Genomic DNA, 19974 nt, shown 5'->3' on the forward strand with positions numbered 1-19974 from the left:
CTAGCTTAAAATAAAAATGAAACAAAAATGGTTGCTAAAACATTTATTGTACTAAATTATTATAAATTATATACACTCATGTCAAAGTAAACATCTTAAAATAAACAGGAATGTAAGTAAACTGACACTTGAGGTCTGTGATAAAGACGAGGAACTTGGAGAAAAGAAGAACGAAGACTCTGTAAGAGAAATATGAATCATCATATGTACTCGTGTACCTGACTGCAGAACTAATTATGAAATTTTTAATCTTTAGATGGAATTTGAAAACTTCCAAATGAATTTTTCATGTGACAAACAATCGTATGATCTGCTTGGTGGTAAGCGATTACCGTAGCCTATGCCTGCAATACGAGCAGCATTTCAAACGCGTTGCCAAACCTCCGCAGGGGCTCTGGCCACCTTACTCACTTCAGAAACACAACACTCTTGAGAGTATTATTAGATTCTGAACTGCATGCTAAAGGTACTTCCCCAGTTGGATAGATATCGAAAGACTGGAATTTTTGATAAGATTTTGTCAGCTGCGCCAAACCTCAATAAAAAATACCTGTCACTTTAACAGATAATAAGCTGAAATAAAGATTAAGGGTATTTTTGACTTAAGATTTTAGATCACAATGTTCACAAACTTTATGAACTTTTATAACTTACTCTTCCTTTCATTCGGGTCAGTGACCCCACACTGACGGTAGGAGATGGTTTTTTTGCGCTTTGTGTCAACGAAACCCGGAATGAAGATCGACGGAGAATCCAACCGTCCTGATGCCAGTAACCTGAACACACATACGTATAAAATACAACGTAACACACAATAACACCTTTGAATTTATAAAGTGAGTAGCGGAGGTTTATTGAGGTTTTCTGGAAAATTTCTTAGAAGCCGATTTCAACGCCAATTATAAGGTCTGATTGTGTTTTTTAAACGACTGAAAAAAGTTCTTAATGCGAATGTTTTTTTTTTTTTGTACGTTCTTAGTACTGGTACTACTTCTACTGGGTGTATCAATTTTGATGTTTTTTTTTTTAAAACGAAATCGATATGTGATCTAGATCTGATGAGTGCTTGTTCCGCTATCCCTGGTAGTGGGTATTTAACTGACCGCTTCATCGAACACTTAGGTCTCGATGTAATTGAAGTAGGGTTTTTTCCGTTTGCAACCAAACACGATTACAATTATTACCATTACACCAGAGCGGTATTATAAAATCATAAATAACACATACTTAAGCTTCATTCACGTTTAACCACGGGATGAGTAGAACTAACGCTTCAGCCTGTAATATTTCACTGCTGGGCATAGGCCTCTTTCCTTATGTAGGAGAAGGATCAGAGCTTAATTCACTACACGCTGCTTCAATGCGGGCTGGCGGATATATTCCCTACTATGAGTAACGATCGTTATCAGATGTACCTGCACGATAACAACTGGGACAACTACAGGTGCTCTCCGAAGCACGGTGGGAGCACAATAAATATTTGTATAAACACCATCCACTCCTAGTGGGAATCGGATCCGCGACCGTCGGTGTTTAGGTGCCGTAAACACGGCACATTCACCATCACACCAGAGCGGTCGTCGTGTGTCCACGTATGGAACGTGAGTCCACGTGTGGAACTAAAGTGCAATGCAGTCACAGGCTCGTACTTAGTGAAGTCCAGCTCGAGGCGGCTCGCGTCGGGCCCGCTGAAGTGCAGCAGTCCACGTGTGGAACTAAAGTGCAATGCAGTCACAGGCTCGTACTTAGTGAAGTCCAGCTCGAGGCGGCTCGCGTCGGGCCCGCTGAAGTGCAGCAGTCCACGTGTGGAACTAAAGTGCAATGCAGTCACAGGCTCGTACTTAGTGAAGTCCAGCTCGAGGCGGCTCGCGTCGGGCCCGCTGAAGTGCAGCAGTCCACGTGTGGAACTAAAGTGCAATGCAGTCACAGGCTCGTACTTAGTGAAGTCCAGCTCGAGGCGGCTCGCGTCGGGCCCGCTGAAGTGCAGCAGTCCACGTGTGGAACTAAAGTGCAATGCAGTCACAGGCTCGTACTTAGTGAAGTCCAGCTCGAGGCGGCTCGCGTCGGGCCCGCTGAAGTGCAGCAGTCCACGTGTGGAACTAAAGTGCAATGCAGTCACAGGCTCGTACTTAGTGAAGTCCAGCTCGAGGCGGCTCGCGTCGGGCCCGCTGAAGTGCAGCAGTCCACGTGTGGAACTAAAGTGCAATGCAGTCACAGGCTCGTACTTAGTGAAGTCCAGCTCGAGGCGGCTCGCGTCGGGCCCGCTGAAGTGCAGCAGTCCACGTGTGGAACTAAAGTGCAATGCAGTCACAGGCTCGTACTTAGTGAAGTCCAGCTCGAGGCGGCTCGCGTCGGGCCCGCTGAAGTGCAGCAGTCCACGTGTGGAACTAAAGTGCAATGCAGTCACAGGCTCGTACTTAGTGAAGTCCAGCTCGAGGCGGCTCGCGTCGGGCCCGCTGAAGTGCAGCAGTCCACGTGTGGAACTAAAGTGCAATGCAGTCACAGGCTCGTACTTAGTGAAGTCCAGCTCGAGGCGGCTCGCGTCGGGCCCGCTGAAGTGCAGCAGCAGCTGCACGCAGGCGCCGGCGTGCAGCGTGCGCGTGCGCCGCGAGTCCACGCCCACCATCCACGGCGGCACGCCCAGCACGCGCCGCACCGCCGCCAGGAACTGGCCCCTGGCGGACATTCGAAACTAGGCTGAGGCTGAGGTTTGTAATACCAGACTATAGTATCCATTCGTATAAAGTTCTAAGCCGATGTAACCAATACAAAGACTTCAAACTGTTCACGGATGGATTTCATAGTTAGTTCGAGGTGCAATAAAGGTTAATACCAAACATATCGAAATTTTTTTTACTAATAAAATCGCAACGCTCAATAATTTCGACATAAAAGAAACAATAGTGGGTTTGTGCGATGTATTTGTAAATCATTATAGGTAAATAAACGAAAAACTTACAGAACAAATCTGGGCGGCTTCATAATATTAACGAACTTGATTATGTCCTTATCTGGTAGTATATTGGCGCAGGCGAACCGCTCAGATGTCCCGTCCGGACCAAAAATGACGATGGAGCGACCCATCGCAGACACCTTTCCTTCGAGCGGGAGATTGCTGTCCACAAACATTTGGCGCTCACCACCTATGGCTGTTTGAGAAAGGTTCTAATATTAAATGTATTTTAGTGAAGATATTAGAGAACAAATAGCCAAAAGTGGGCAATACCCAAACTATTCACAATAACTTGCACTATTTTGCTTCGGAATTAAAAGAAAAAACGTGTGTGACTACACGACAGATATAAAACTGCTTTAGCAATAGGCTTGCACAATAAGCCTGTACTGTCTTAGATATACGAAACTTAACTGGTTTGGGAGAAAAAGAGAAAGAAAATTTGTGCTCGCACTTCTCTCTCTCTTTTACACTTTTCGTAACGCTCTCGTCACGTAATCACCAGCCTACTCCCCAAGTCAAGCGTGCGAAAAAAAGTTTTACTTCAAAAATGCTCGCGCAAGATTAAAAGATGCAAACATTAGTGACGATGGCTTAAAAAAGTATGTAATTTGGTTCAAAAATACGGAAGATAAATGTTTAAGGTGTAGAACATAATTACATACAATTAAGATATCTGTACTTACTGATAGTTCCCAATCTTGCAGTTAAATCACCCACGTCACATCTCAGAGGATTGTCGGCTCCGCATTCTTGATTGTAGAGGTCGTGCTGTACACAATAATTTACTTTTATAGTACAGCGATATATGTATGTTTACATGGTAAGATTTTATCTGTATTGAATTGATTAACTGAGGTAGGGCACAGCAGGAAATTTCCTGCTCAAAATATGGAGCAGCCCGACTGGGGTAGTACGTCGACCTAACAGAAGACCAAAGCTAAATAATACTGTTTTTAAGCAGTGTTGGGTTCCTGTTGGTGAGCAAGGTTACCAGAGCTCCTGGGAGGGATTGGGGATTGGGTTGGCAATGCGCTTGCGATACTTCTGATGCTACGGGCGTCTATAAGCTACGGTAACCGCTTACTATCAGGTGAGTCCTACCCTTGTTTGCCAACCTAGTTAAATAAAGAAAAAAAAAATAGGAAACAGCAGGAAATATCCTGCTCAAAATCTGAAGCACCCTGGGGAAGTAAATTTTTTGTAAGTAATAATATTCCACTCAAGTAGTGTTCTTATGACGAGTACGGTAGCCAGAGTTTCTGGAAAGACTCAGGAGCAGGGTCGACAATTCGATTGCAACGCTTATGGCGTTGCAAGTATCCAGAGATTGTTGTAACTACTCAGGTTGGTTGTACGCTAGTTTGCACCCTAATGGCAAAAAAAAATATCGAAATACCCTTACTTTTATCGAATACTTTAGTATATGTACAACAGCAGGCAAGTTCGTAAAAAACTTTGTAACCAAGCCAATTTAATAATAACTTAGTGTGCTTTAGACCACATAACTGAAGTAAAACTTCTGTAGTAATAGTCCTGCACTTTGTCTTAGATACACGAAACGTAACTGCCTATGAGAGAAAGAGAAAGAAAATGCATGCTCGCACCTCTCTCTTGCTCCGTTCGCCTCACCCGATCACACTTTTCGTAATGCTCTCGTGATGCATGTAGCTTACTCCCTAACTCAAGCGTGCGTAAAGAAGTTTGACTTCAATAAGTTGTGAAGTATGCAGGTCTTTACGTTAACGGGAAGTTCGAAAGTAGCACCCGTGACAGAGAAAATGAGGAGCAGTAGGTTAGCGTGGTATGGGCATGTAATGAGGAGGGATGACCGCTATGTCGGTAAAAGAATGTTAGGGATGAATGTCGAAGGACGAAGAGCGATCGGCAGACCGAAAAAGCGATGGATGGATTGTGTGAGTGAGGATATGAGAAAGAAAGGAGTAAGCACTGAAGTGACGAATAATAGAGAGGAATGGAAGAGGAAAACATGTCGTGCCGACCCTACATAAGTGGGATAAGGGCAGGAAGATGATGATCAGGTCGTTACGTTGAGCGGGTCCGCCAGCTGCGTGAAGTGCGGGTTCCAGCGGTAGCCGCCGGCCACGCAGCGCGTGCCCGTCACGCGCACCGCCGCGTCCACGCCCACCGGGTTCACGAACACCTCCCAGCGGTGCTGGCGCGTCTGCGGGCCGTGGTTACATCATATAATGTATCCGTTATTTATTGAAATTCATAAAAAAATATAATTCATCATCATCATTACAGCCTATACAGTCCACTGCTGGACATGGGCCTCCACAAATTCGCGCCAAAAATGCGTGAACTCATGTGTGTTGCCCATAGCCACCACGCTGGGTAGGCGGGTTGGTGACCGCAGTACTGGCTTTGTCGCACCGAAAATGCTAAATATATATATATAATTATGAAAATTGAATTCCCAAAACGAATGACTGATTGAATTAATACTCTTTATTGTACACCATAAAAAACCTAACAAAAGTAGATATATTTAAAGCAAGATGTACAAAGGCAGTCTTATCGGTAATATCGATTTCTTCCAGACGCCTTAGGGTTATAGGGAGATATTAATAAGAGAAGCGGTAGGGACACACACAGATGCAAGAAATGGACATCAAAACTAGACTAGTACTGCCAACGTACATAATGGGTCTGCCAGTGGGCAGTGGCATTTGTTATTCCTAATCTGAACAAGTATCTTGTAAAGTACAAACCCTTATATTATTACCCGTTTTTAACCCTTATAGTATTAACTATGTTCTGAGAACAACAGACAAGATATGACGCGCAGTCCCACTCACGAGGTTGGTGTCCCTCACGCCGGGGTGCCGCAGCTTGACCTCCAGCACGGTGTCGCTGGCGCCGCCGTCGCCGTGCACCAGCTGCGACAGGCGCACGAAGCCGTACGCGAACCCGCCCGGGTGGTGGAAGGACGCGATGGCGCGCAGCTCGCGCGCCTCGGACGGGCTGTAGCCGCGCTCCACTGTGGAGCACGCCCAGCGACGGTCTTTGGCCTGGACAAACAACAACACACTGTATTGTACATCAGAAACAGATGTATTACATAGAAAAAATAATTTTTAACAAAAAAAAAACCGACTTCAAAAAGGAAACTAAAAAGTGAAACATAAATTTACTTAGTACAAAATAATTCGTGTTTTGATTTAGTTAATCAGAAATGATTAAATAAATATTTTATAATTTTGAAGTCGGTGCCAAGTAAAATCATAACTACTCTAGTATCTACTCATAAGTTGTATTCAGTTTTCTTTCATAATTTGTTTCATTGACTATTAGGTTGAATACTGTTATTATTCTGTTATTGTTTTGACATATCTAATAATATTTTTTGTACTTGTTTGTTGTGTGTTGTTTGTATTTGTTATTGTAGCCAGGTTGTTGTAGTATTTACTTGCCACCAACTTCAAAATTATAAAATATTTATTTAATCATTTCTGATTAACTAAATCAAAACACGAATTACTTTGTACTAAGTAAATTTATTTTTCACTTTTTAGTTTCCTTTTTGAAGTCGGTTTTTTTTTTGTTAAAAATTATTTTATTTTACAATTTTTAGTGATGGGTAGACCTAACAAGGATGCTTTTTCTCTTATGTCGGGGGTTCGGAAACATACACAATACACAAGCACAAACACCCAGATCATGACAAACATCTATATGACCAATACAAATGTCTGTCGTGCGCGAGGATTGAACCCACTAACACCAGCGCAACAGCCGGTGCTGTGACTGCTGCGCTAATGCATCGACATACTATGAGTAAAGTTCGCTATCAGGTGTACGTAATAACAACCGGGACTGACAGCCTAGCGTGTTCTCCGAGGCTAGGTTGGTAGAACCACAAGGATTAACAACTAGACCAAAAATAAATATTTATATAAACATAAATATCCAATCCGAGCTGGAATAGAACCCGCGACCGTCGGTGTTTAGGCGCCGCCGACACGGCACATGCACCATTATATCAAAGCGGTCGTCAAACAGCAAAAGGTAACTGCTGTAAATTGTTGAGAAATTCCCTCGAGTGTTTATGGGTTCCATCATCAAACCTGGTCCTGCGACACAGATGATCACACAGCACGTAATTGCTATAAATCGTTGAAAAGTTCCCTCGACTATCTTTCGTAACCCTCATCAGACTAAAATGGCACTTATAACACATATATATGCAAAGTTCTCATCAATAGAAACGGATTAAGTTCAAACAGCAGGTAATTGCTATAAATCGTTAAAGAGTTCCCTCGACTAACTTTTGTCTCCATCATCAGACTGTAATGGCACTTATAACTCATACAGGTGCAAAGTTCTCATCTATAGAAACGAATTAAGTTCAAAAAGCAGGTAATTGCTATAAATTCTTAAAGAGTTCCCTCGACTATCTTTCGTCTCCATCATCAGACTTTAATGGCACTTGTAACTCATATAGGTGCAAAGTTCTCATCAATAGAAACGAATTAAGTTCAAACAGCAGGTAATTGCTATAAGTCGTTGAAGAGTACCCCCGACTATCTTTCGTCTCCATCATCAGACTGAAATGGCACTTATAACTCATATATATGCAAAGTTCTCATCAATAGAAACGAATTAAGTTCAAACAGCAGGTAATTGCTATAAGTCGTTGAAGAGTACCCTCGACTATCTTTCGTCTCCATCATCAGACTGAAATGGCACTTATAACTCATATATATATGCAAAGTTCTCATCAATAGAAACGAATTAAGTTCAAACAGCAGGTAATTGCTATAAGTCGTTGAAGAGTACCCTCGACTATTTTTCGTCTCCATCATCTGACTGAAATGGCATTTATAACTCATATATATGCAAAGTTCTCATCAATAGAAACGAATTAAGTTCAAACAGCAGGTAATTGCTATAAATCGTTAAAGAGTTCCCTCGACTAACTTTTGTCTCCATCATCAGACTGTAATGGCACTTATAACTCATACAGGTGCAAAGTTCACATCAATAGAAACTAATTAAGTTCAAAAAGCAGGTAATTGCTATAAATTGTTGAAGAGTTCCCTCGACTATCTCTCTTCTCCATCATCAGATCGACTCCAGACCTTTATTAAATAGTAGTGCTTTATAGTACCTAATGAAAACATGATTAAATTTACTAGTCATCCTTACGATTTTTGAAAGTTTCCCTCGATTTCTCTGGGATCCCATCATCAGATCCTGGTTTCCTTATCATGGTACCAAACTATGAATATCTCCTTTCCAACAAAAAAAGAATTATCAAAATCGGTTCATAAACGAAGAAGTTATCTCCGAACATACATAAAAAAAAATATATACGGTCGAATTGAGTAACCTCCTTCTTTTTTTGAAGTCGGTTAAAAAAAAAAGATTTTTAACGTAGTGCATTAAGGTTGAAAGTAGAGGATATAATGTCGGTGTAAGTGTTCAAACGTAACATACAATGTACACAATTCAGCCTATAACATCCACAGCTGCGCATAGATCTCTTTCTCATTGTATGAGAAGGGTCGGTACTACTACGAGTTGGCGGATCTACAACGTAGGTTGGATCCACCGTTACCGTACCATCTTACAGTTTATATTGTGACAATTATGGTGCCTCGTAAAAACAAAAATGTCCATAGTATCCGTAAAAGTTTCAAAATTTAATATAAACCCTGATCGTAAGGGGACTATTGAGGTATCGGAACATGATGATATATGGTAATTGGTATTGAAATGGACAATCAGTCCTAAACCGGATTCACAAAAAGCAGAAGTGTCAAAAATATCCAAATATTTCTGGTCTAATATCTGCTCGAAGCTGTTTCGAATCCGTAATCATCGACACTAACGGTAATATGAATACAAAATATTGTATCAATACAAAATAATTTGACTGACTATCCGCGAGAGAACGAAAGTATCCGACATAGCCCACAGAATTAGCAAGTTGAAGTGGCAGTGGGCTGGTCATCTGTGTCGCAGGACCAATGGCCGTTGGAGCAGATGGGTCCTGGAGTGGAGAACGCGTCTTGGCAAACGCAGTGTGGGACGTCCTCCGGCACGTTGGACCGACGATCTACGTAAGATTGCCGGTATGGGCTGGATGAGGATTGCGGAAAACCGGGATGTCTGGCGCGAACTTGGGCAGGGCTATGTCCAGCAGTAGACTGCAATAAGCTGAGCTGACTGACTGACTGACAAAATAATAAGCTAGATTATTTAGCTGCAGTACCTTTCTGTGTAGGGCAACAGATCTTCCCAAAATACTGTAAGGGCCAAACAGAGAGAGTTGGGTCTCATTGTAGTACGCTGTGAACGTCTTCTTGTCATCTAGAAGACCGTATTTTTCACCCAAATCGCCGAGTTCATATTGATCTGCTGTTCCTGTAATGGATGAAATATGGTATTACAACTTCGTCTCTTCATCTATCACATCTTTGAAATCAAAATTTATTGTTGGCTACCAATATTTAAACTATTTACTAAACTTATTTTACTTTGCTGCTAGTTAGAGAAAAAAAGTAAAGTTAGAAATTCGTGGGTATTTTACAATAAAAAAAAACTTTTGAAGGGTAATGGGAATATGTGGTACTTTTTTTTATATTAAATATACCTCCGACCTGGGGTCGGAGTGCTTAAACTGCTCATCCATACCAGTTCTCGCATTTATTTTTCTCGCACTTTCATTCTGCATACTAATTTCTTTCTTTCATACTTCCCACATTCACACACTGAGTGAGTTCCCATCTAACCTACTATTATAATGCTATTGCTTATTTATTATATGTGGTATGTTTGTGCGTTATCCATCACGTGCTAACCTTACCACGCTTAGTCTATTTTTAAACGGTTTTTAAACGGTTTTATTTAGCTCACCCCGTTTGTTTTATTTTTTATTATTCTTGGGTCAAATTTAGTAATTCAAATTTCACCCTCTTCCTGTCAACCGATTAATCTGAAATTTTGTATACACTTTGGATTTTGGTGACAATACAATTATGTTTATTCATTATCATTATAAATTCAAGATGGCGGCCGCTACAAAATGGCGGATAATTTATGTTTTATTAATCCCATCAATATGGGTATCAAATGAAAGGGCTCAACAAGCAGAATACAATATACTATAAAAAATTGAAATACAAGATGGCGGCCGCTACAAAATGGCGGATAACGTAGGTATTATCGATCCCATCAATATGGGTATCAAATGAAAGTGCTCAACCAGTATAATCAATGTACTATATAAAATTAAAATCCAAGATGGCGGCCTCTACAAAATGGCGGATAACTTAGGTTTTATCAATCCCATCAACATGGGTATCAAATGAAAGGTCTCAACAAGTAGAATACAATTTACTATGCAAAATTGAAATCTAAGCTGGCCGCCGCTACCAAATGTCTGATAACAATTTTTTATCAATCCCACCAATATGGGTATCAAATAAAAGGGCTTGACAAGAAGAATACAGTGCACTATACAACCTCAATATTTAAGATGGGCCTTGCAATAATGAAGCACTAAATTAATTAAACAGAATGCGAAATAAAAACTAAAAACTAGAAAATAAAAATAGGTAAAAAAACTTTTTAAGTTAAACGGTTTTATGTTAAACACACATTGCAATGTTTAAGATAAATGTACTAAAAACCAAAAAATAATAAAATAGATACAGTCGTGGGAATTATAAACATATGCATAGACTAGACTAAAATAAAACCGTGGGGCACGTCAATTGTCTACAAATTATCGACTTAATGTGCGATAGAAGAATCGTTTAATTCGTCGTTAAAATAGGCAGTTGGCCCGCAGACGGTGAGGAAATTACTTACTATTTTCTTGCTCATGGAAATTCCAATAGTTATACACTCCATGTAAATAAAAGAGATGTTTCAACTAGTTTATCGTTGGACATTCACACTGCTGGCTGGCGAGGAATCGTTTCACTGCTCGTAGTTTGTCTTTAATCGACAAAACATATGATAAAAGTACTACTCGCTCACCACTATGAAACCCTAAAACTCGCTTATAATCGAGCTTGTTAGCTTGTTTCCACATTCTAGCCCTACTTATCACACGTCCATCGTTGTCGGTTGAACAACTGCCTAATTATAGTGTAACATTACAAAACAAACATTTTAATCAACGATTGTAGACAATTGACGTGCCCCACGGTTTTATTTTAGTCTAGTCTATGCATATGTTTATAATTCCCACGACTGTATCTATTTTATTATTTTTTGGTTTTTAGTACATTTACCTTAAACATTGCAATGTATGTTTAACATAAAACCGTTTAACTTAAAAAGTTTTTTTACCTATTTTTTTTATATTTAGCTCACCCCGTTTGTTTTATTTATTATTCTTGGGTCAAATTTAGTAATTCAAATTTCACCCTCTTCCTGTCAACCGATTAATCTGAAATTTTGTATACACTTTGGATTTTGGTGACAATACAATTATGTTTATTCATTATCATTATAAATTCAAGATGGCCGCTGCTACAAAATGGCGGATAATTTATGTTTTATTAATCCCATCAATATGGGTATCAAATGAAAGGGCTCAACAAGCAGAATACAATATACTATAAAAAATTGAAATCCAAGATGGCGGCCGCTACAAAATGGCGGATAACGTAGGTTTTATCAATCCCATCAATATGGGTATCAAATGAAAGGGCTCAACAAGCAGAATACAATATAGTATAAAAAATTGAAATACAAGATGGCGGCCGCTACAAAATGGCGGATAACGTAGGTTTTATCGATCCCATCAATATGGGTATCAAATGAAAGTGCTCAACCAGTATAATCAATGTACTATATAAAATTAAAATCCAAGATGGCGGCCTCTACAAAATGGCGGATAACTTAGGTTTTATCAATCCCATCAACATGGGTATCAAATGAAAGGTCTTAACAAGTAGAATACAATTTACTATGCAAAATTGAAATCTAACCTGGCCGCCGCTACCAAATGTCTGATAACAATTTTTTATCAATCCCACCAATATGGGTATCAAATAAAAGGGCTTGACAAGAAGAATACAGTGCACTATACAACCTCAATATTTAAGATGGGCCTTGCAATAATGAAGCACTAAATGAATTAAACAGAATGCGAAATAAAAACTAAAAACTAGAAAATAAAAATAGGTAAAAAAACTTTTTAAGTTAAACGGTTTTATGTAAAACATACATTGCAATGTTTAAGATAAATGTACTAAAAACCAAAAAATAATAAAATAGATACAGTCGTGGGAATTATAAACATATGCATAGACTAGACTAAAATAAAACCGTGGGGCACGTCAATTGTCTACAAATTATCGACTTAATGTGCGATAGAAGAATCGTTTAATTCGTCGTTAAAATAGGCAGTTGGCCCGCAGACGGTGAGGATATTACTTACTATTTTCTTGCTCATGGAAATTCCAATAGTTATACACTCCATGTAAATAAAAGAGATGTTTCAACTAGTTTATCGTTGGACATTCACACTGCTGGCTGGCGAGGAATCGTTTCACTGCTCGTAGTTTGTGTTTAATCGACAAAACATATGATAAAAGTACTACTCGCTCACCACTATGAAACCCTAAAACTCGCTTATAATCGAGCTTGCTAGCTTGTTTCCACATTCTAGCCCTACTTATCACACGTCCATCGTTGTCGGTTGAACAACTGCCTTATTATAGTGTAACATTACAAAACAAACATTTTAATCAACGATTGTAAACAATTGACGTGCCCCACGGTTTTATTTTAGTCTAGTCTATGCATATGTTTATAATTCCCACGACTGTATCTATTTTATTATTTTTTGGTTTTTAGTACATTTATCTTAAACATTGCAATGTATGTTTAACATAAAACCGTTTAACTTAAAAAGTTTTTTTACCTATTTTTTTTAAAATGATTTTTAACTGATGTTTTAACTGAGGTAAGAAATTTGTTGCTCAAAATTTTGGAGCAGCGTGCGTAAGTACCTCGACACTGCAGAAGATCACAGCTAAATAATACTGCTTTCAAGCAGTGTTGTGTTCCTGTGGTGAGTAAGGTGACTAGAGCTCCTGGGAGATTGGGAATAGGGTCGGCAACGCGCTTACGATGCTTCTGGTGTGGCAGACGTCTATTGGCTACGGTAATCGCTTACCATCAGGTAAGCCGTTAAGGTCGGCAACGCGCTTACGATGCTTCTGGTGTTGCAGACGTCTATTAACTACGGTAATCGCTTACCATTAGATAAGCCGTACGCTTGTTTGTCGACCTAGTTATTAAAAAAAAATTGTGTCCAACTTCTTACCCTTTGCAGTTGGAGGACTGAGCGACTTGTTCACGTGGTACGGGTTGTAAGTGTCGTAAATCGTTGTCTTCTCGCAAGGAAACTCCAGCTCTTTCTCTATCGGGGCCTGAAAAGATGGATCTTTTGTTACTTTTAAAGCCTTAAATTATTCAACCAGCGATTGGTCAGAGCTAATTTGATCAGTTATTTATATAGAAGAATAGTCAGTTAAAATTTTGAAGACCTACTTCCGATTTAATTGTAAATTATTAAATTTAACACATATAAACTACAGATGCGTCTGCAAAAAACATTTTAAAGTTTCTAGATCCTGTCTAACGACATATTTATACACGTACACATTTGTCACTCGTCCCTCTGAAGACTCATCATCATTACAGCCTATACAGTCCACTGCTGGACATAGGCCTCCACAAGTTTACGCCGAAAATAACGTGAACTCATGTGTTTTGCCCATAGTCACCACGCTGGGCAGGCGGGTTGGTGACCGCAGTACTGGCTTTGTCGCACCGAAGACGCTGCTGCCCGTCTTCGGCCTGTGTATTTCAAAGCCAGCAGTTGGATGGTTATCCCGCCATCGGTCGGCTTCTTAAGTTCCAAGGTGGTTGCGGAATCTTGTTATCCCTTAATCCCCTCTTACGATACCCACGGGAAGAGAGGGGTGGCTAAATTCTTTAGTGCCGTAGCCACACAGCACAAGAAGACTACACAAGTACAATAATCTTAACTCACCTCATGTATCTTATAATTCCTAATATCCTCATCCAGACCTTCCAACGTGACTTGAACGTTCGTGACGTCGTACTCCGACTGTTGAGTCAGCTCCAGCTTTCCTTTCAAACCCACTGGGAACCCGTTCCCGAACCAATTTTGAATCACTGCCTTGCGACGATGAAGACCGTTCACTCTGTATGTGAAGATCAAAGTTTTTTTTTTATAATAATATTAATTTATTTAATAATAATAATGTTTACATATTTCCAAACTTAACCTATTACAATGAAATAAAAAATTAATACCAAAGAAATAACATTATGGTACTGTCACAATTTGATAAGTATTTTTAACCGACTTCCAAAAAAGGAGGAGGTTCTCAATTCGACTGTATTTTTTTTATGTATGTTACATTAGAACTTTTGACCGGGTGGACCGATTTCGATAAAAAAAATTTTAATCGAAAGGTGGTGTGTGTCGTTTGGTCCCATTTAAATTTATTTGAGATCTAACAATTACTTTTCGAGTTATATCTAATAATGCGTTTTTACTTGACGCTTTTTTCGTCGATCTACGTTGTATTATACCGCATAACTTTGATAACTCTTTACTTAACTTGATAATTCTTTTTTTGAAGGAAAGGAGATATCCCTTGTTTGGTACCATGATAAGAAAACCAGGATCTGATGATAGGATCCCTGAGAAATCGAGAGAAACTCTCGAAAATCCGCAATTACTTTTTACTAGGTGTACCGATTTTGATTAATTTTAATTTTATCGAAAGCTGATGTTTATCGTGTGGTCACATTGAAATTTTATCGAGATCTGATAACTACTTTTTGAGTAATCTTTGATAACGCGTAGTTACTTGACTATTTTTTCGTCGATCTACGCTGTATACGTCGATGTAATTGAAGTCGGTTTTTTTTCGTTTACGAGCAAACACAATTAATGCAACAAATATTTATTTTTATCCACCCTATAAACTCCAAGTAACAAAAAAAGAATTTGTTTCTAGGTGTAGTAAAGTAATTTCTAAGTACGATATCTACTTCTCCTAGCTGTGTAGCTGAGCTATCTGTATTGTAAATTAAAATATACTTGTTTACTTTAAGTTGTTTGAAACGCAAGCAAATTCGATCAGAAGCTACATAAATGTAAAGCCACACTGTGTTGTTCTAAATAAAACTAATTTCCTTTAAGGGATGTAGAAAGACGCTTAAATTCAAAGAAAAATATCAGGAGTACATTAAGTAATGGGTCTGATATTAAGCAATTTATTTTTATTCGACTTACATAGAGCACGCTAGTCTTTCTCCTCTAGCGACGGGTCCGTGGTCATCGTATATGACGAGTGACCTACGCATGATGGAACGCACACCCGACAGAGCGACCAAACTGTCCGTGAACAGACGCCGCGTGAGACGAGCGCTGTCCACCTTCTTACCCGCGATCGACAACATGCCGTGCCTGGAAACGAGTAGTGTTTCTATCATCTTATATCCGATATTAGAAAAATTAGCTCTTACCCGCTAGGTTCTTATGAACTCCCAGGCCTTTGGAGCCTAGGCCCCAGACTAAGGTCTGGGACCTAGGCTAGGCAGATAACACAGTTCCGCTACCACCGTGAAACTTAAAAAGCCGACCGATGGCGGGATAACCATCTAACTGCTGGCTTTGAAATACACAGGCCGAAGACGGGCAGCAGCGTCTTCGGTGCGACAAAGCCAGTACCACGGTCACCAACCCGCCTGCCCAGCGTGGTGACTATGGGCAAAACACATGAGTTCACGTTATTTTTGGCGTAAACTTGTGGAGGCCTATGTCCACCAGTGGACTGTATAGGCTGTAATGATGATATCCGATATTCGTTTCCGTCTCGCGCACAACGACTCGCCCACCTGGCGGTGAAGTCCCCCAGCCGGCACAGGCCCGGCGCGCGGCCGCACCAGCGCTCGGGCGCGCGCGCGTCCACGTCCAGCTCGCGCTGCTGCAGCACGCGGCCGGCGCTGAGGCAGCGCGCCGTCCAGTTGTAGTAGTCCGCGCCGGGCGCGTGCTCGTGTACCGCCCAGCGGTGCTCGCGCGTGTTGTTGACACTGGCGCCGTCCGCGTGCACCTGCCAGATGCGTTTATTTTTTGCCTAGAATGGCAAACAACCATCCAGCCTACCTGGTGGTAAGCGGTTACTGAAGTTCAGATGCTTGCAAATCAGAAAGACTGCACTATCATTAACTAGATAGTTTTGGTTATTCTTAATAAAGTATTTTTAAATAAGTATACACAATCAATTCAAGAAAGCAAAATTTCATGATGAATCGCAAACGCAAATCCAGTTTTAGCCATCCAAGTTCAATATAAAAAACACTTAAACCAAGTGTAATTATTTGGTGTGCAAAATGATAAACTTACCATGCTCTCGATAATGATAGTAGTGTCCTCCCACGGCCGCTCCAGCGGCTGTCTGAATATGACTCTGCCGACGATGGGGTAGCGGAACACCACCTGCGCTGAACTCATCTGAGTCTGATAGTCAGTTCCGTACTCGTAGGGAAGGATTGTAGCACAGAGCTCCTGTTTTGGTGATCTCCTGTGCAGTTCAAATTTTGAATTAATGGTCTCAAAATGCCCAAAGTAGAACAGATAATTTTGCCAATGTCCAATAGACTGGCGAATATAGTTTTGAGTAGATTCAATTTATATAATAGTACGTATGTCTTGTTGTTACCTATACCTATTCCTCATATTTGACTTTTACTAAATCGTGGATGACGTTTTGACGCAATGGTTGACGCAATTATGACAATTATATAAATATGCGTAGATTACACGTTGTTACAGAATGCGTTGAAGAAATAAAGGTTCACTGCTCGTTCCCCGTAGGTGATAGCATGATAATATGTAGCCTATATGTTGACCCGAAGTCTTAATAATATTCATGCCAAATTTGAAGTAAATCCATGCGGTACTTTGGTTAAGGGCATTAATAACACATATGGAAAAACAACGTTTGCGGGGTCAGTTAGTATAAATAAGAATTTAAGTTAATATGAGAACGCCTGAAAATAACTAATAGCACAAAATATAGGATACAATTTAAACGTAAGACCTATGTAGACGCTCTAATAAATAAACAATTTTTCTCGATGGTCTACAAATCTTACCAAACAAATCGCACTACGTGAACACTTTAGTTAGATTTTTCAAACTTTTTATTGATATATAAATCATATTTGTTTACAACCTATAAGTATTATCGGTAAAAGCTTAAACACGTAATTGACCTTTAATCTTAAAAATTTCTCTCTCTTCGACCCAGACTCTGAATCTATATATCTAAATCTAGGATCTTTGGCTTCCATCAGTCGAGATAACCCTATATTTATGTAAATAACACCATAATAACCTCGTCAAAACCATAGCCCTGTGTAAGACGCTGTGTCGACCGCTGAGCGGTAAGAAGACGTCCCAGTACTCTCCACTGAGCTCATTGACCAGTCCCGGCAATAAGTACTTGTGGTTCAGATATTCCGTGCGGCCCTTGTACTTGCCGAACAGGTCGCCCACGGGGTACTGGTCCATTGTGCCCATTCCTGGACAAAAGAAAAGGATATACTGTAAGTTTCGGAGAAGCAATAATCTTGGTTTTGCTGGATGTGAGACAAATTTTTAAGTATTTTAGATAAATCTTTCTAATCCGCTATTCGTAAAAAAATTATGTGGTGTCATGGGACACCAGGTAGGAACGAAGTTCCTTCGGATAGTATAGAAGCAACACAATTTGAAAAAAAAAATGTTGAATTTTATATATTTTTTCTAGTTCTTGATTGTTTTTAATTTTGTTGATTGGTTTTTAATTAAGTACATATAAGTACCTATTTAGGAAATGTAGTATTTTAGTAAATAACAATTATCGTAAAATAACCCTTCCTTGGCAGTCGGGTAATAAAATAAATCAAACATAATAATAATAATAATAATTCAAACTATAAAGTGAAATAAAAAACATGTGTCTTTATTTATTTTTGTCGACAGTATAAAATTACATAAATAATGTAAAAAAAAGTTTACTAATAATATTTTAGTTTTACAAACGTCATATTATAACAGTCATATTTTTCTTACGGTTTTAATATTACATTTTTTTCAGTTCGGTCGCCCAGCCAAATGTCAAGCCTGCCGTAAGGAACTTCGTTCCAATAAGATTGCTTTTAATCTCCTGCAGTAAGTAATTAAGTAGTTGGGAAAAGTTGGAGAGAGAGTTTTTTGAGAGTCATTCGTGTAAAATTGTAGGAGTATAATAAGCTTATTACATTCAAGACTTTAATAAACATTCTTTTTTTCTATATGATCGCAATATTTACTTCAACGCTGAGCACTAGATGAATCTTGAATTATCGAATCAAAGTAAAAGTTTATTAGTATCTATCGACATCAGGCTGATTATGGTACAGCGGACAAAAGTAATATTTGGCGCGAAGTCTCTATCGATGTCTAGATAACGAATTAATTAGATTTGTACTGAAGTTTCCTAAAGTGTAGGAAGGCTCTGATTGTGTAATTCCGTAAAGTAATACGAGCTAAGATTACAAAATCTTATGAACGTTTACTTGATTACTATAACAGTCGTGACATATGTATTATATTACTGTAATGATCACCTAAATGTAGCTCACAAATTGTTATTTTTTATGTATATTTCATCGAACGCTACACAAGATTAACAAAAAATATAGTGAAAATTAAAAATTGATTTTTATTTAGTAACAATTATCAGAATATATTTTAATATTGAATCATTTGATTATCCATTAGTTGGTAATATTTATACCAACTTTACGGATCATTTCTTTTTATAAATTTTAATAAATAATCGCGGGCTCATCATTACATAAAGTATGACACAATTAGCGAGTAACGTAACTCTATGTACTCTCAACATCCGAATTCCTCCGCACGTGTGGTGAGACGCCGCAGACACAATCTCAACTGGATGTGTGCCAACTGCTCAGAGATCGGAGAATTAGTCACCGAAATACCAATATAGGTGACAACCAGATATTGGGATACGTTTATCTATCATATTAAATCTGGAATTTTAAATTTACTGAGCCAGTCTCAATTGAAGAACTTAAACTATATAAAATAAAATGATAGAGGTCAGTCGAAGTACGCGCAATAGTTACTGAATAAATTCTATTTTGGTCTTCTTATAATAAGTTTGAATTTTTAGATATTTGACCCTTGACTATAGAGAAATTAATTTAATACAAAGTTATTCAATATTTAAGCAACACTGATTGTTGTAAGTTCTCCGTGTTTATTGACGTAGGTACCTATATTTCGTTTTTGCTCCTCTGCCCATGAAATGCGTTATTTATATAATACGCGGTAAAGTCGCGTGCATCAACAATAAAATATATTTTTCTTTACATTTATAATACTGTCAAAATTATTTAGTATAAATATTTCTGTAAAAATTATTGTATATACAGTAATAGAAGTAATTAACTAAATAACTTTTTTTTTTTAATTTTCAGTTTTTTTTTTTTTATTTTTTATTTTAACAGAATTTTCGGAAGACGTAGGAAACAACGTTTTCGGAATAAACATTTTTTTACGAATTAACAAAAACAGTTTGACTTATTCCACTAACAATTTCACTCTGCGAAGTTTTGTGTTATTTAAGAAGTAAAAATAGCAAAATTTTAATGTATACGGAAGCGCTTAAAGTCAGGCGTTACATGAAAATTGATATTTTACTTGAAAATACGAAATTTTTTAAACCGTATTTTACTATATTTTTGAAGAGACTTAAAAAGATAATAGAAAAACCTTTATTCTAACCGATACTAATATTATAAAGCTGAAGCGTTTGTTTATTTGTTTCTTTGTTTAACTGCGCTCATCTCAAGAACTGGTCCGATTTAAAAAATTCTTTCAGTGTTAGATAGCCCATCTATCGAGGAAGGCTATAGGCTATATATCAGCACGT

At 38.8% G+C, this 19974-nt stretch overlaps 1 protein-coding gene across 1 annotated transcript in view; it reads right to left on the reverse strand.

The window, feature by feature from the left end:
* Positions 1-19974, reverse strand: part of LOC123665140 — a 36184-nt gene that overhangs the window by 10685 nt on the left and 5525 nt on the right. Inside the window, exons 5-17 of the mRNA XM_045599486.1 lie at positions 17386-17572; positions 16392-16569; positions 15884-16098; positions 15279-15452; positions 14001-14175; positions 13269-13374; positions 9195-9346; positions 5776-5988; positions 5004-5138; positions 3640-3724; positions 2960-3149; positions 2514-2675; positions 655-776 (exon numbers count right to left, since the gene is read on the reverse strand). Coding sequence (XP_045455442.1) covers positions 655-776; positions 2514-2675; positions 2960-3149; positions 3640-3724; positions 5004-5138; positions 5776-5988; positions 9195-9346; positions 13269-13374; positions 14001-14175; positions 15279-15452; positions 15884-16098; positions 16392-16569; positions 17386-17572 — 2094 coding nt within the window. The remainder of the gene's footprint in view (positions 1-654; positions 777-2513; positions 2676-2959; positions 3150-3639; positions 3725-5003; positions 5139-5775; positions 5989-9194; positions 9347-13268; positions 13375-14000; positions 14176-15278; positions 15453-15883; positions 16099-16391; positions 16570-17385; positions 17573-19974) is intronic.

Source organism: Melitaea cinxia, chromosome 23 (assembly GCF_905220565.1).
Source record: "Melitaea cinxia chromosome 23, ilMelCinx1.1, whole genome shotgun sequence".
In the NCBI taxonomy this organism is placed as follows: Eukaryota; Metazoa; Arthropoda; class Insecta; order Lepidoptera; family Nymphalidae; genus Melitaea; species Melitaea cinxia.